General features: G+C 42.5%; 1 protein-coding gene across 1 annotated transcript in view; it reads right to left on the minus strand.

Moving 5' to 3' along the window:
• The window catches only part of LOC144717488 (leucine-rich repeat transmembrane neuronal protein 4-like), a 34,988-nt gene extending 17,570 nt beyond the window's left edge, over positions 1-17,418 (minus strand). The window contains exon 1 of the mRNA XM_078592858.1: positions 15,793-17,418. Within this exon, the coding sequence (XP_078448984.1) occupies positions 15,793-17,397 (1,605 nt within the window). The 5' untranslated portion in view covers positions 17,398-17,418. The remainder of the gene's footprint in view (positions 1-15,792) is intronic.
• Positions 17,419-18,192: the final 774 nt, after the last annotated feature.

The raw sequence follows: 18,192 nt of genomic DNA on the forward strand, positions 1-18,192 counted from the left end.
GGATTCTCCAGTATAAGTTTTTATATGTCACAGGATGAGCTTGGCCGTTAACTTCGTACGTGCCATTGCATCTGTAAGCAGAAGTTTAAATGCACGCCCTGGTGCAACAGCTGTTCACTTATGACATCCAGAAAAGGAAGACAAATAATAAATATGTTTTCTGTTTAGTTTGTTGTCTGTCCCCTGCACTTTCAATACGTGCGATTTGGCTACGTGCAGTGCAAAAGAAGTTCAACAAACATACAAGTCCCTATTCTTTTTTTCAAATTTTCTTGCTGTGGTTTTCACACCTGATGATGACTGCTTGTGTTGCAATCGAAACGTCGTGAGAATGTAATTGTTTTCTTTTATTATTTTATTTTTTCCCTTCTACGTGACTTTACCGAAAGAACCAAGAATATTAATCCCTGCAGTCACGAAAGCTTTAAATCGAAAAAAAAACAAGTCCCTGTTTAGCATGAATATTGAACTTTTACATTCGTGGGTTTTTTCCAAAATATATATTAGCCACAATTACATAGGCTGGAGCTTCTCTGCTGTAATTTTTTGACTTTATTGAAGTAGCTTAACTTTGCCAAAAAGAGATATTCCCTTGTTAACATTTGTATTTTATTTTTGGAAAACAGAAATGTTGAACTTCAATTGGTGGTTAAGTAACAGAAAAAGGTGGTTTTAGGGTCTGAATCATTTGTGTCGGGGGTGTGGGGGCAAGATGCTATCCTCGTGCCCACCCCGCTGCTGCAGTGATGGCATTGACCCCCCCCACCCAAATAAATAGATTTTGAGCTACCAACCACCACTGCACTCTTCATTTCCAACAATTCGGCTCCGCTTGGGCCGGCACCTCCCTCCGGTGGGGTGCCCGGGGCAGCCGCCCACCCTGCCCACCACGCTCTGCCCACCCTGCCCATCCGGCTCACCATGCCCTGCCCACCCCTCACCCTGCCCACGACACCCTTGCTACGGTATTGGTTTGTGGGGAGCAGTAGTATAGCGGTTAGTGCGTTGCGCTACGAATCCAAGTGACCCGAGTTTGATTCCCGCTCACAGCCAACACCGGAGATGATTATAATTATTTGATCCGATCCTGAGCCTCCCCTAGGTCGACTCAGCCTCAAAAGAGTACCTGGTGCTGTGTAAAGACATCGCCACTGGAGAAACAAAGGCGGTCGGGCGTGGTGCTGGCCACCCACACCCCCTCATGCGCTGTGCCTGCCTTCATCGGTGCTCACAGGACTTGCCCCAACAATCTGTTAAAGCTACTATTATAATTGCAAAAGGGCAACTGTACTGCATTCACATTCCAATTGATGTTTTTGAGAAAGGTGAATTATTATTACATCGAAGGGTCATCGGGTATAAATGGCAGCTTGAATATGCTTTCATCCAGCAGTGGATTGACCATGGCTGCTGAGGATATTTATTGACACAGTGTAGCACGATTATTTTGTACTATTCTTTTGCCCGTCCAAGGACGGGTGTATTGCAGCAAATATGAAACTTGCAACTGAAAAGCAGACCGCGACGTGATATTGATTGCATCAATTCGTGTGCAATTTGAAAGGGCGCGGTGACACAGACTTATTTCATTTTAAGGTTATAATCCCTTGTTCATCATGATGTCCTTTTTACTTTGATGTCTCAACAGCGTTACGGAGATCGCGTGACGTGAGGGTTCTGCCTTTGTAGTGAGGGTTGTAAGTTGACGCCGAGGAGGGGGGAGGAGGCGCCTCGCCCCCCCATGTAGAGTGACGTCAGCCCCTAATTATTATGCATGGGGGGGTGCCCATTTGGAGGACGTCACCTTATAATGATTATTAATGAGGGGGGAGGGTGCTCCATGTGGTGTGACGTCACCTTATAATGATTATTAATCAGGACAGACATTCCTGGGTGATTATAGTCGGTATAATGTACACTTCAGTTACAGATACTGAGCATATTGATCAATCGTGCTGAATTATGTGGACTTGAATAATCACATTTGGAAATTCCTCTTAGTACAACAATGTTTTAAATCCCACAAATTGTGTTAGAAGTGTTGTGGGGAGTGGTGGCGCAGTGGTTAGTGCACCTCACTGTGACCATGGCTAACATCAGCGACGAGATATTTCTAAACTGGTCCTCTTGGTTTCCCCTAGGTAAACTCAGCCTTAAATAAATAACTGGTGTACAAACCATGAAAACAGGCGTGGTGCTGCCCAAACTATCTCCTCGTATGCCTGGCCAAACTTAATGGGTACTAACAACACTCTTTCCAACCCTATGAATGGTGATCTTAGTCTTATTTATAAGAGTTACAAAAGAGCAGCATGTATTGATATTAATTCTTCTTAGGATACCTGGAGAAATTAAATATAGTTGTTTTATTTAGATATGTTGTATATAGTGGGTGCACCGCAGCCAATAGAGGCAACTATCATTTACTGCAGTGTGAAAGAAATGCAGTAGATATTGAATCAAATTAGAGCACTGAATTGTGACAATTCGTTGGATAGAGGCCGGGGCTTATTATTACTAAGAGTGTTTCGGTACATACACCATACTCGATTAACATAACCCTAAAAAATATGTAAGTAGCCAGCCATAATACTTGATTAAATTCACAATTTCAACGATCATGAGTTAGTTTTCTCAATGAAAGTAGATGTGCCTATATTGTAAATATGCAACGCAACTTCGCACATTCAATTCACAGCAGAGTGAGGAATAGGCCAATATGTGAAGTTTGGATTTGTGAACATGTAGATAGAATTACATGTATTCCATGCTTAAATAGGATACTGGACAAAAAAGAAACGTAAACAGCTTTAAACATCACGGGGAGTGCATTAGTGTGTGTTATACGTGAGACAATGTACGCAGATATTCAGAATTTATTGCGATTATAATTTCGGCAGCCTTGTTCTAGCTCTGGCAGAGGGCTTCTCAGCGCTTTGCGCCTCGCCCGTCGCCCCCACTGATGTCCCCCCCCCCCCCCCACCAATTTGTGCAGATACTACTATTGAATGTAGGGTGTGTAGGCATATGTGCCTACAACATTTTTTTTTTGGGGGGGGAGTGATTTTTGTTTGTGGTAGTTGGGTCGACAATTGTTGTTGTAAATCTGTTGGATCAACTTTTTACCCCCACATCTGGAGGAGTGGGGTCCACTTTCTTATGACTTTTGAGTCAGGCCTTCTGAAAGGCTCTAATGATTTAGTTGATGGACACACGGCTTTTATGATGAGATATCTGAAAAGATCAGATTTGGGAACATCCATATAAAATGGCAGTTACAATACTGTGACGGGTGTGGGCTGTTAATTGTTCATTATGGATGTATCGGTCGGATATGCGACGTTGTAACAAACTCCACATTTGCGAAGGAGTTACATTAAATAAATTGGAGGATGCTATTCTTAAGAGCAGGGGAGTGAGATGTGGATTTTAGCAAAAACTAAAAAAAACACTGAAGAAAATCAATTTGGGGGAAATATCAGGGTAACGGCAATGCCGTGCAATCGTTTTATTAGTGAGTCGGCTCGATGGCGAAGAATTCATTTTCCTGACGGGCATTCTGAATGCATCGTTTCAAATTCTCCTCTCTCGAGCCTGGCCCACTAGCCACCATTTTAAAGCGAAAAGTCCACATGAGCCAGAAATGTCGATTTAACATTTTGTGCTTTGCACATTGGGTCAAATTACTTGGAATTGCGAGCTAGGTAAAAGTTGTAAATGGAATGGTAGGATGACTTTTTTGGAGGGGGGGTGCTCAAATTATTTTACCAAGCCCTGTAATTTAGCTGTAGAATTATATCTTGTGATTGTTTTTTTCCCTTCACGGAATGACAGATTTGAATTTGTTGATTTATTTCATTTCCAAAATTCTATCTGACCATGGAAAGGTTAATGCAATCAGTGATGGTGCCATTTTAAAAACAAGCTTGGCACTGTGCTTGCTGATTGCCTAAATGCAAATGCAGTTTGGGTTGCTTTTCATGCATAGACGGCTTATTTATAAGCCCGTTATTTACGAGCATGTTATTTGAGTCATTTCTTTTTCTGTCACCACTGCTTTTGTCAAGAATGAAATGGACAATCTGGTTTGATGTGCAACAAAGCTGCATCAATTTGAAATATTTTAAATATATTTAAAGAAAAATCCTGGCGCTCTCTGCAAGACATTATTTCTAAGAGTGTATCCTCGCAGTGGGATTAATGATCTTCCAAAAAGTAAATACAATGTAAATGTGCAGCCCTACCAATGCTTGCTCACACCACACATGGAGAAAGAGGCTCCTCTAGAGGTCTATGCCTTCACGAGACGTCTTGGAAAAAGTTCACACTTCACCGCACCAGACGTGTCCTGCTGATTAGATACTAATTCAACACACCGGTGTATTGTAGAGTAAACTCGCAACATTTAAAATTTGAGTACGACGTCGCGCCGATGATTACATTACTAACCTTACTAATTGGTTGTGTCGGGTGGTGGTGGGCTTCACGACGCATTTTTACTTACGCGATCTAATCCAAAAATACATTTATCATGGATAATATTGGTCGCGAAAGCCTATGTGTTAAACTGACTAACTGTTGTGTACCCATATATGCTACTGTGTGTACAGAGGCGGTGGAGATTTAAGAAACTTGCAACATCGTTTTAATGGCCACACAAGGGCATTGAACTGCTAATCTCCACATTGCAAGCCCACTGTGCTGACCATTACAACAAATCACCATATTGGCCGTCTGGAAAGCTGTTCCTTCCGATAGGAATCCACTGGAGCTATGCACTTTTAAATCTCGATTAAAAACTTATTTATTTAGAACTGCTTGTTGTGGTTAGTCTGCTGTCCTTCAACCTGCACCTCCAATTTGGATGGCTGGCCACGTACGGTGCAAGATCCAGGTTCGATTTAACATGATATGTAAAATTCGTGATCTGATCCTATCTTTGAAGGATGTGATCCCCGGCGTCTACAAACTAAGCTGTGTCTGCGGCAGTAGTTAAATTGGGGAAACTAAGCGACATGTCTCGGACCGTGTTCGTGAACATAAGGCAGATCTGAAACACAGTAAGACCAATACCTCGGCCGTGGCTGATCATTGTTTTAATGCGGTGGGCTCACACGAATTTGATTTCTCTAAGACGAAGGTACTTTGCAAACCCACTGGCTATCGACAAAGATTCGTTCATGAAGCAATCCATATATACAGACATAGAAACAATTTCAACTGAGAAAATGGGTATAAACTCAGCAATCACTGGAAGGACATTATCAACCAGTTTAAGTCATAACTGGCTGTAATGTTTCCATTTTAGACCTGGCAGCCCTTTAATTGGTGGAAGCCCACCACCAGGACCATCACTACCCACGATTACCATCACCACTAGCAGTAGCCCTTTATTGGTAGAAGCCCAGCACCAGCACCATCACTACCCACGACTACCATCACCTCTAGCAGCAACCTCCACCGTCACCAGTGTGAGTGTGTAAAGCGAGGTGCAATGATTACCTGGCAGCTCTTTTAATTGGTGGAAACCCACCATCAGCGCCGTCATTGCCCACTACTACCATCACCTCTTACACCGCCCTACATCACCTTCTAGCACCCCCTACATGCTGGGGCACGCCGTTTTTAATCCCTTACATTGACATTAGCTACCCCACCCATGCTGCTGACACTTGGGCTATGCCCATTTTTAAACCTTTATAAACAGTTTGCCTTTAGAAGCCAACCCCCTTTTCCTGATGACGACCACTTGTGTTGTGATCGAAACGTTGCAGTTTTTTTGTTATTTTCTTTGAACCTATCTACGTGACTTTAGCAAAAGACCTAAAGAATAGGTGCAAAAGAAGTTCAACATTACACACATATAAACCTCTAATTGAGCATAAACATTTTACTTTTACATTCGTGGGTTTGTTTAAAAATATATATTAGCCAAAATGACATAGGCTAGAGCTTCTGTGTTGTAAACATTTTAAATTGATTAACTTAAGGTTAATGGTAGTGAACGTGCAGGTACTGCAGTGGAAGTTTCCATGAGTAATATAACATAAAAATCAACTGCAATCATAAAAATAAGGTTAATGGCTCGACATTTTAAGTACATTATCTCCAATTTTCTTTTCCCCCAAGAATTCAATCACGTTTAAGTCTTAAATTACATGTTTAAGTGGTGTTGCGTCATTTTAAATAGGACAGTTTTTTTTTGTTATTTTAAACCACCATCCCAACGGGATTATTTATGCTGAAGAGCTGGGTTGTGGAGAAGTGGAGTTCGCCATGTCCAATTGATTCAAACCGTGTGATGACTACACCATTTGGCTAGGTTGTGTCTTCAGGGCTTGGAAAGTCAGGATCCACTGTGACTGAAAAGGCAAGTTATGAAGGAATGCCAACAAACATACACATGGTATTGGCACGTTCATATTAACATTCTGAGGTCCTGAAATACTATGTATAAAAAGCATGGAGGGATGCTTCCAGCAGTGCAATGGTAAGCACACTCGCAAACCAGAGGTTGTGATTCAATCGCTCTGCGTGGCAGTTGATGTAATGTTTTTTTTTATCGCCTGCCTTTGTCCACCCAGCAGTGTAAATTGGTATGTCAGAGTTAGTTGACCGATAGATCACGTGTTAGGTGGGAGGGAGTGGGGGGAGGGAGTTGTAGGTACTCCCACCTCTGTCAAGTCTTCTGGTCCGTGTGGAAGAGTAGGCCAAATACCCAGTGGAGAGCCTCTAGAGCTCCCTCTAATTGCAGTGGTTCTTAACCTTTACTACAGCCTTGCACCCCTTTGGTTCTCAATCGTGAAAATATTTATAATGTTAATACATAAATCTATAGGTTTGATGAAACAAAGTAGTCGTACTTGCGTGCCCCGTGCTTAATTTGTGTTTTCATGATTTACCTTGTAAAAAAATCTGGCATGTCTCTCACCCCCAGAAAGGGCATCTTGCACCCCCAGGGGGTGCGTGCACTCCAGGTTAAGAATCACTCGTCGAATGCATGGCCCATGTGCCAGCAATGGCATGAGCAAGAAATTGCAGGGCTGTACCTTTACCTTTTTTATGAAAGAAAAAATGGAGCGAATTACAAACTTTGTAATTTTCCACCACTTGATAAAACCATATAAGCCATTTACTTTGCCATAGTTAAAGCGAAATGATTTCAATATTTTAACTTTTACACATATCGATCAGGGTGTAAAATACTTATCTTGGCCCAGAAGCAACAGGACATTTGTGCTTGGGGCATATTTACAGCACTGAACCAAAATACAGAAACCAAACACGACAACATAGTAATTATAACGTCGATTGGGGATGAACTGCAGTTAATATTGAAACAAATAAAGCCTGCAAAGTTTAGCTCGGGTTAAAAATGAGAAAAGCAATTGTCATGTCCAATATTATTTCTAAACCATTGGAGACATCTATCAGTGGCGACACAACTGAAAAATACAGCAGAGTATGTGTAGAGTATCCTAGTGCAGCTGTTAGAGGCAGACCAAAATATAATTTTAGATAAAATAAATAGGCGGACAAGAGCAGATTGGAGTGTATTTGTGAAGCTGAACTTGATAAGGGCAAGTAACATCGCGAAGCGCCTTAGAGAAGAGCATTTGTAAGCAGTGTGCACTTCTTATGATATATGGTTCAGAAGCACGGTCATTTATGAAACAATAAAAACACTGAAATGTGACAAAAAGAAGTGAGGAGAGATGCACGCTTCGAATAATATTTGGAAACGCAAAGAGGAGCGTGCATTTCAAGAACATCTAATGGACGTCTGTCAAAAAGAGCTTCATAGCTCGTCGGATTCCTCCAGTATAAATACATTTTCTGATTCTGAACATCTGCAGATAAAAGACGTAGTTCAAACTGTTAAGAAAAATAAGTGGACTTGGGCAAGACACGTCGCGAGAACGGATGACGGCCGATGGTTACGAATACTAAGCGAGTGGCAACCAAGAAATTAAACAACATCCTAGAGGACATCCACCAAGGAGATGGAGCGATGAAATAAGCTTTCGGGCATGTGCTAGGTGGATTATTACATCGCAGGTGAATGCATGCAGTATAATTTAGTGGGCAGTGGTGCATTGGACACTTCTTTACGTGTTCAGGACGTGCAATGTGTCAGACATTTATCTGAACCCATGGCCTGAAAAACGTGTTTTGAGATAATTCATGGACTGCATAGATCCTTGCCCCTATAGCCACCTTTAGTTGGTAACTAAAGGTCAATAGTCAAGGTCACGGCATTGTTTACATGTGTGTTCTCATTAGCGAATGCAGCTCCACTTTCTATGATGTTTCAATGTGTGCACTATTTTTGAGTGCCTAATACATCATGTGGTCTCTTGAGAAGTAAAACAAATGTACACTACTTCGGCGGCTGTTTAAGTGAAACCGGGATTTATTAATGTCATACTTGGCCGTTAATTCTACGATGAAACGTCACCCGTGGTATTGTTCTGCGTGACCGTAATTACTGGAACATAACTTTTCATTCGTATTAAGTCCATGGATCCACCTGCAATGACCAGTTTTGCGGTGTTCCGTGCGGTTTTCCATGCGGTTACAATATAAATCATTCGATGTTGAACTTAAACGTTCACTTTTGTTCGTGTACTTAGTGTTCCATTTGGTGAATAGTGTGTGCAGCTATGTGGGAGATATCTAAATACGCACTTCTCTTACAGGACAAAGTGATTTTATTGCTGAAATGAGCAACGAAGCTGTGCTCATCCCCTACATATGGCTCTGAGCCAGAAGTGGGAAAAATCCACATTCCTTTGGAAGGGGCAAGTCGATCCACCTACTGTTGACCTCCCCACAAAAGTGATTACTCATCTCATGAACTCCACGGGGATGATGGGCTGAGTTCATCGCCAACCAGGATTTGAGCTCGCAACCTTCCAGCTGCAATCTACGAGCTCTACCACTGAGTGTATATCTTTATTGAATTTCTCGCTCACAAGTAGAATTGCAAATGTGTTATTTTGCTAATTGGATGTAAAGCATGTTGTGAACATTCTGTTGACTTGTAGACAGCCTGTGTGTGTTCTAAATAGAAACATCATTGCTGATCATAACTTGACGGCTAGAAACAAAACAATTTTCAAACACGTTCGTCATTGTCGACAGCCTGTGGTTGAAAGCTTGTTGATTGGGGTGTTCGTATTTCCAGGGTACACGTACATCAAACTGCCAAATATAATGGTGCAGGATGAGACATTCCCTGAAGAAAATGTTTCCTGAAAATTATATTAACATCATTGTCGAAGTAATTTGAGGTGAATGAAATCAAATGTATTTGGCACTCAGGCACAACCCTAAGATTTTCACTGGAAATACGTGGCTTCATTCGTAGAAACTTGTCAAGATTGTGTTAATAATATGTGATTTATTTAGTATAAGATCTGCATGGTATGTTTTATTTAAAGCTTGAATTTCATTGGAATTTCTATTGAAAACGATTGCATTGTTAGTCTTGTAAATAATTTGGTCCGAGATTGCATGGTTGGGAAACTATTTTAAAAGTAAAAAATCTCACCTAAAAAAAACTAAGTTGTTTTAATGTTCCCTTTCATCGGCGACATTTTGTGAGGTGCTTAACAAGAGGCACTAGCTTCCAGATAGAAAAGTGAGCATCCTTTAACTCAGGTAAAAACTGTATTTTGCAATTAATTTAACCCAAGGGGCTTCGGAAATGCTTGTGTTTTTCTTTCCACTACACACACACAAAATGTGAGATACGGTGGCGATGTAACAAAGGACCCTTGGCTGTTGCCGAAGGAACGGTGGAGCCGCTGTGGTTCCTGCTGCTCTTGGCTTCGAGAGATTATGGCAGCGGTCCAAGCTACGCGGAATGATTGACACACGTGGGCTCAGGGAACAAAATCAATGGGGGAGGACAGCGCTTGCGGTGGGGGTGGCGACAGGCCTGAATGGAGATCTGGGGTTAATGGAGAAGGGTATAAAGGGAGGAAAAGCAGTGGGCCCCCAAGCATCCCACGGGCAATCTTACGAAGAGACGGCTTCATAAATCAAATACCCCGGATGTTTAGGGAATGATTAAATGCACTGTTTACAATTGTACATGAGAGCCTTTAACAAATGCAACTTCTGTCTGCCTGAAGGCAGCCTTGCCCCCGTTGAGAATCAGACCTCTTACAGTAAGCACAGCTTTGGAAGCCAATGTCAATGTCTGCAGGGATGCCTTGAAGCTTGTTTTACAATAGACGCCACGGCCTACGGATTCGTGGCAATGCCTGAAAAGGAATCAACGACTGTTGACTAATGACCAACTCGAAGTGCCACCGTATGTCACAAAGATGTTGCATGCATGCTCACTGCAATGGCCTTTTAACGTGATGTTGTTGTTGTACTCCCTGCTTTATTAATGTTTAAGTCATTATTTAACATTTAAAACCTATTAACATGTATAATTATTGTTAAATGTTGGCACACATTGCACGCAATCTTGGTTAAAGCTTTTAAGAGCTATTAACGATCTTGATTTATTTATATATATAAGTGCACAATGCTTTTTATTCAAGGTTTTACTTTTCAGGGTTGGATAGCACAAAGTAGTATGGACCATGTTTAAGGATAAAGGCATATTACATGTGCAGAGTATTAAATTATATATTGCAGTGTGCACGTTGTAGTTGCTAATAGAAAATGCATGGCTGCAAAATGCAAATCTGTCCTTGCATCTTTAATGACAGAATATTTTACATTGAGATTTCAGGATACGATTAACAAGCAGAGTATGCCAATGCCAAAAAAAAATGTACGTCGCCTTTAATCCCAATGTTCACCGTGAAACACAAGTGTTGAACCGAATGGGGATCCTGTCATTGTGTAGTGGTCGGCTCACTGGATATGCAAAACGGAGGTTTTCGGCACTGCAGTTGAAAACACTGAGTTTCTCAAATCCCCTACCCCACCCCCCAGAGCCTCGGTCCACCCAACGGATCGCTTGCGGTGGGGGTAAATTGTGGGTCCTTACCACATCGTCCAAGACTTATTGCCAGCGTGGCAGAGTAGGCCAAATACTATATGGTGGTGCTCTCTCCATATTTAATCTATTGGAGGTCCTTCGACCAGCAGCGGCGTGAGTTAAGCAATTTCCTGGCTGCACATTTACATATTCTGCTAAATACTAAAAATAAGTTATGGAATTTGTTGTGAATGCTATTTGCGGGGGTTTTATGCTTTGGCAAAATGGATCAACTATACGTAGTAAGTAAACTTTATCTGGTTATGTGTTGTTGACGAATCTACTCTGAAGTCCGATTTGTGATAAAATAATGAGGTCCAGGCAATTTTGGGTTCAATCCACTACTGGATGAAAGCCTTCACATCCCAATATCGATCATGAGGGTTGTTTGACCATACTTCACTACGTTGGTCATTGCAGGTTATTAAAGCACGTGAAGATAAAGTGGTCATAAATTGTTGTGCAATGTGTGCATGGCTAATACATATATTTAGTGTGAAATGTAGACTCGGCAGAAAAAGCCAAATTTATGTCAGCATGGCCCACTTTTGTCACCTAAATTATATGTGGCTTCATGTATGCTTCTAGGTAATTTGCAAAAGTTATTATGCTTTGCATGATAATTTCCGTCAAGGTCTATAGGGTGGAAAGTTGAACGTCTGTAACTCAGGGGGTAGAGGAATGTTTAGGAATTAAAATTAAAACTAAACCTTCACATTTAATTAATCCCTGTGTTGCAGACGCCGAAAATCAATAGATTAAAGTGGCATGTTGCCGCATTGCACTTCTTTTCGTTAGCCGAGTGATTGATTGATTTATAAAATATATATTCCATTCAAGGATTATGGCAATAGTGAGATACACTTTTTTTTTTAAGGCATATAGGAAATATGGAAATGTGACCGTGGTTCTGGTTGTAAATTTCAGCGTAACTACGAGTGCATAGCGGCCTACTCTTGCAGATAGTTCCGTGAGATGTTAACGTGCGCGGGCACGGCCTTAACATCTTTGAATGATGGCACGATTTCTGATTCATTGGTTCCCATGCTGCTGCAGCTGCTGCGGATTGCGTCTCAAATCAAGTGAATCTTGGATTCAGATGAGAGCAGCAGCACCTCTAAGCCCCGTGTGCTGGGACCCTGAGCTGCCTGCGTCTCTTTTGAGTTTTTGTATCTGTATTCAGTTAGCGGCGGTGCATGCCCTTGTTCAATTTTCTGTCTATTGGCTTTGTGAAGTGCCAGGCGCACAAATATTTTGGTTCAAATTGCACAAAGAAACCGCATTTGTACCACGTTAGACACTCCCCCCCAGGCGAATTTAAAAACAAATACTCTACACTTACACAACTTAAGGCACACAGGCCAGGGCACTCCACACCCCCCACAGAACGGAGTGCAACACATTTGCCAATTTCTTAAGGAAGAATGCTTGGGTGGCAAAGGTTGTCTGAGAAACCGCTCAGCAAGAAAATGAGCTGCAAACACAACACATTTTGTGCCCAGGTGGCGTTGATTGAAATCGCATTTTGCAGCTTGTGTCTGAAATCTGCTCGCAAAATGTGTGGGGAATTACAAAAGAGCAGAGAGATAAAGTATCGGAGTGTGGACGCTGCTGGACCTGATGCAATTTGCAAAAAAACACTTTTCAACAAGTCTGTCTGTCCCAGTCCTTGGGGTAATAGTGAAGACTTGCTGCTTAGAGAATCTTGTTTCCAATCTGTCGTTGTGTCTTACTTGTAAACTATTCATTTGAGATCCATTCATGACGAAATGTAGCTTTCAAAAATTATGTCTAACATGTTTTATTTATTTTTCATTATTATGTGGCTATAAAAACGACAGCTTTTTATCACATCACTTTAGCTGAAACACGGTGACATGTGGCATCGAGTTTAATTAAAAATAATTCTGTAATTGGACTGTATTAATGTACGTAACTATATTTTCAGATATGTTAGGCCAAGTTTGTTACATCCATTGAGGAGCAGAGATTGCCAACTGTTTTCCAGTCACAAACAAGAATGATTTAAGGTCAAAATGTCACAGTTGAATTGTCCAAAAATTAACATGCATGAAGATCGTGGAATAAAATTAAATAAAGGCATTAAAAAAACAAATTTCCAATGCTAATTTATAACATGCATACTGTTTTTTCACATATCTGTATTGGCAAATTTTAAAGAAGTAGTGAGGCTTTGTAATGACTGCCATTTACAAATTTTTTTTATAGAAATCACCTACGGTAATTGGAAAAACACAATAGTTTATTCGTGAACTTGAGCCGTTAATAGCTTTCCATAGATGTCCTTCGTAATTCACATTCCCCATTATTTAGTTGGATATAGGTGGACTGCATTGCTCTTGAAGATATCCTTGTATTTTACGGTTGTCAATTTTCTAATCAATACAATTTTTACATTTTAATGAAGTTATAAGATTGAACATTAAAATAGGACAAGGAGAATTAATTTTTTGGTTGCAAAAAGCACATTTTTCATTTCATAAATTATTTCCTTTTCAAAACCTCAATTTACCGGTACAAATGACTTTCGTGAAAATGAAGATTGCCAGTTGATCTAATTATCTCAATTCCAAAAAGAAATTCTACGCTTTTTTTTGGGGCGAGTGCCGCAGGGCGGGAGGAATTTGCAATACATGTTGTAAGTTCAACGCATACAATTATTACACATTTTTTTGTTTGAGAGCAATATTGCATAACGCAACTCAACTTATTTTACACGAAACAATATCCCTTTGTTTGGCTCGAAAAGTTGTATTTAGCATTGTTCCACACGAATACAACAATTCTAAAGTCTGTGCAAATTGTGACTTTAAGCTCACTGTCAAGGTGACCACGGGCATAAAAATGAAATAGGTCTGAAGGCTGACAGGGAATTGACGGCAGCTTGTGTGCACCGAGCTCCATTACCTGCTGCACAGTGTCAGTCTTGAAAGATTTAACCCTCTCCTTATTCATTTTCGCTTCCGTAGCTTGATTGCTGGGTTTAGGTACGAGTGGACGCGTTATCTTGAGCCCACTGTGCCTCTTCTAGACGAGCATTGCACGCCCGCGCGAGGTTCCTCTAAGGCGACGCTTGCGCGTACAGTTTACCAGCGTCGCTCGTTGTTTCAGGCACGAGTTGATGAACGCTCGACGACGCACGTTTTTTCAGTACAAGGCACTGTGAGCTGCGTGGAGGATTCATCGGGGGTTGTGGGCCTTGCGTGTGCAGTCGTTTGATGCCAGGGACAGCATTTGTATAGCCGTGGCACGTAAGCGTTAAGTTTTCTTGGTGACATGTAAACACAGAATTCTATTTGCATCTGTATGAAGTCCTGCGGGTGTTGCTTAAATTATCTAAAATATGCCAGAGTGGCACGGTTGACGACTGCCCTAATGTTAATGGGATGAAATTGGATTTTTAGTAGCCACTGCCCATATGGCAACCACTTCTGTTACGTGTCATCTCTGATGGCTTGATTTAATTGGGTTCTGATTACTCTGAGTCAGCATCGTGCACCAAAAGTTAATGAAATAGCTTCTTGGCAGCGATGGTCTGTAGCCATTTTGGTACTTTCCCTCCTTTGTGAAGCAATTTTGTTCTAAAGCTTTAGCAACCATTTTACTAATAGGCCCGCCTGTTTTCTGAGAGGTGTTACCATGCAAATTACAAAGGCATAAAATAACAATAGAAGGCCATTTAATGATACTATAATAACCCCCGCATTTTCAACAAATCAATCTGTTTTTATTTCCTATCAAAAACTGATCGAAAAAAGAAAACCGCTTCGGTCAACGTTTTTGTTTTACAAACCATAATTTTGTAATCTGAAAACAGGTTAACGGAATATTACCAACTATATTAATATTTTTTTGTATAACTAACCAATCTGATTTATATTCTGTTCAGAACATTATATAATACAACAACAAAAGCTGCAGTAAGCATCTTTTTTTAACGAAACCATCATTCTGTTCTAAATTGAACCGGACCTCAGCCTCAACACAGGTTAGCAAATCGTGACTGGCTGGTTGGGTCATTTGTATTGAATGGTTCCCATAAGAATGGTTCACCCTGAGGGGCTGTAGACTTAGAGACAGCAGACTCTAATGTAGAGACGGTATTGGCCCCTGACAAGGGATCTCTTAACTTCAGAATTTTATTGGGTTGAATGTGTTCACAAGCACACCGTTCGACTCATTGTACTACACGGAGGAGAAAAGTGATTTACTTGGTAAACAAAGCAATGGTATTTATTTTATAATGATATAATGGTAATTGTGACATTTATTAGGAATAATACATTAATATAATTTTCATGTGAAGACCTAAAAGATAAAAACGCATTTTACAATTTATACATCGGTGCATGTTTTCACATATGTGTGAGTGCATGTGTAATGTGTACTAATATACCGTACGCGTTTTCTTCTTTGGTATGTTAATGAGAGAGCATTTCACGAAGAAAAACACAGAATAAAATACGTATCGCAATTTTGTCGGAATGAAATGGAACGCATCCGAATGAAAACCCCGGCAGGGAGATGGAGCGATGAAATCTGCTCATGCGTACGTGGTAGGTGGATCGTTACATCACAGAACTGTGAGACTGAGGATGCTTCCATTCAGCAGTTGATTGATTGTGGCTGCCGACGATGCTGACGAATTCCATAAAGTAACATCAAAAAGCGCGTGTTTAGTCCCGCATACTCTCCTCGGTTATTGCGCGCATAAATACGTACCCACGCAGAAATGCGTGACTTGAGTGCGCGCTAGCGCAAATTACGTGCACGCGCGCAAACGCAGCAAACGCAGCGAACGGCGTGTGGCGACCCGCCGCTCGTACCTCGCACTCTTGCATGGCCGACACGATGAAGGCAGAGCAGTGGGTGGTCGTGCCGTTGGCAAGTCCCTCGGTGGCCTCCGAGTTGGTCGGCTTGTAATCCACGTAGTACTCGAGCGGGATCGTGGGCTGCGCCGCCCGCTCGTCGCTGGCCCCTCGTCTTCGCCGCTTCTTCTGGCGCCGGTGATGCGCCAGGGGACCCTGCTGCTGCAGCTGGCGCATGCTCGCCGGGTAACGGCGCCACGAGATGTAGATGACCAGCAGGATGACGAGCACGGACAGGATGAGCGCCACGCAGCCGGCGATCACCTTGTGCAGCGACACAGCCTCCAGGTCGGGGTCCGGCGGCGGTGGCGGAGGGTGCACGGGGAAGACCGCCGCAGGGTCTGTGGGCAGCACGATAGGTTCCCCCCACTCGATCCTCGACTCGACGACGGGCTTGAGCCAGCCAGTGGGCAGGCTGCCCGGCTTCGAGGCTGGCGCCGTGGGCTCGGCGGTCACCCGGGGCCTCTCGCCGCAAATGTTGTAATTGTCGATGGCCTCCATCACGTTCTCGCCCTCCAGGTGCTTGGGACCGGCGCAGATCATGTTTTTCTCTCTTCGGATGCCGAAGGTGGTGAGCCAGCTACCCAGCGCGCACAGGTTTCGGTTGCACTCCCAGAGGTTTCCCGAGAGGCTGATGAGGCTGAGGGACTTGAGCGAGCTGAGCACCTCGTGGGTGAGCGTGGTGAACTTGTTGGAGTCGAGGCGCAGCGTCTGTAGGTTTGGCACATACTCGAAGGCGTTCGCTCTCAAGGACTGCAGTTCATTGCCGGAGAGATCGAGAATCTGCAAGGTGCTCCAGATCCAGACCATGCCCTGCGTCATCTCGCTGATCTTGTTTCCCTGCAGGTAGAGGTGCCGCAGGCTCATGAGCCTCGGGAAGTGAGCAAAGTTGACCTTGGAAAATTGATTGTGCTCCATGTGGAGCTCTGTCAGCCTGGTGAGGCCAGCAAAAGCATTTCGCGCCAGGCTCCTCAGCCGGTTGTAGCCAAGGTCCAGAAACTCGAGATTTCTGCAGTCTTGAAAAATCCGTACTGGCATCGTCTTGATGGTGTTGGAACGCAAGTGCAAGCTCTGCAACTTGCGGAGGCCCCTGAACAGATCCGGATCCAGTATCTGCAACTGGTTGTACGACAGGTCCAAATTCCGAAGGTTTGATATTGGCCGAAATGTACCATTGGCCAGATTTGAGATTCTATTGGAACTAAGGATCAGTTCTTTTAATCTGCGTATCCCTTGAAAGGCATGTGCATCTACAGTATGCACGTAATTGTGGTCAAGGTATAGCCATGTCAGTTGCCTAAAGCTGGCAAACTGATTGTAGTTCAACTCTTGCAGGCTGTTGTACCTCAGAGACAAACCGAGCGTGCCTGCGGAGATATTCCGTGGCAGTCCTTTCAGACCCAGTGACTCGCAGTATACGATCTTCACATCACACTTACAGCTTTTGGAACATGCTCCTTCGACTGTTGAGAACGATAACATGAAGGCTGCTGTAAAAATCATCAGTCTTGTTCTTGGGCCACTCAATACCCTGAATAGAATTGAACCTGAAAAACGAAAAATGCGATTGAGGTAATGAACAATATGCTAAAGATTTGCGTTTATTTAAAAATACATTCACAAGTTACACTCACAACTCAATGGTAAATCCTATGTCTTTTCTGCTATACGTAAAACAAAACTAGATGTGTCTATGCAATTGTTTATTCGTACCAGAATTATAAATGTAAAAATATAGACGTTGAATACAGTAGAAGCATTATTGCTAGTTTATATCTTTTTACTTTTAAAGACCGCATTTGTTCGCCTCGTACATAATAAGGAGTGCAATTTGCAGGAAAAGACTTACCCATTGCTGAACACATTGAATTGGCACTTGATTTCAAAATGTGTCGCACGCTGTGTCTAAAACCCACCGTCGATACGTTAATGGACTAACAGCATGACTGACAAGATTATATTTCCTCCCCTTAAAGGCACTTTTTACTCAATATAACTGCACAAAAGCATGCGCCGGACTTCCACATCGAGAATTCGAAGTTGGTTTTCGCTTGCAGAAATCCATACGATCCGCACACGGAGAGAGAGAAACGGGCGTTTTTCTGGTCGCTGTGCCCAGCCGACAATTAGAACATCTTTACATCGTTCAAAATCGAACCTAGATCAGTGGACTGCCGCCGATTCTGATGCTTCACTGTTTTTCCTGCTCCTTCAGAATTCGTGGGCTCTGCGCGAACGCAACAAAAAAACAACCCCAACAAATAAATCCCATGCAGCCCACCCCCCCCAGCCCCGTTT

This window comes from Lampetra planeri, chromosome 4, assembly GCF_965212315.1.
Source record: "Lampetra planeri chromosome 4, kcLamPlan1.2.h2, whole genome shotgun sequence".
In the NCBI taxonomy this organism is placed as follows: domain Eukaryota; kingdom Metazoa; phylum Chordata; class Hyperoartia; order Petromyzontiformes; family Petromyzontidae; genus Lampetra; species Lampetra planeri.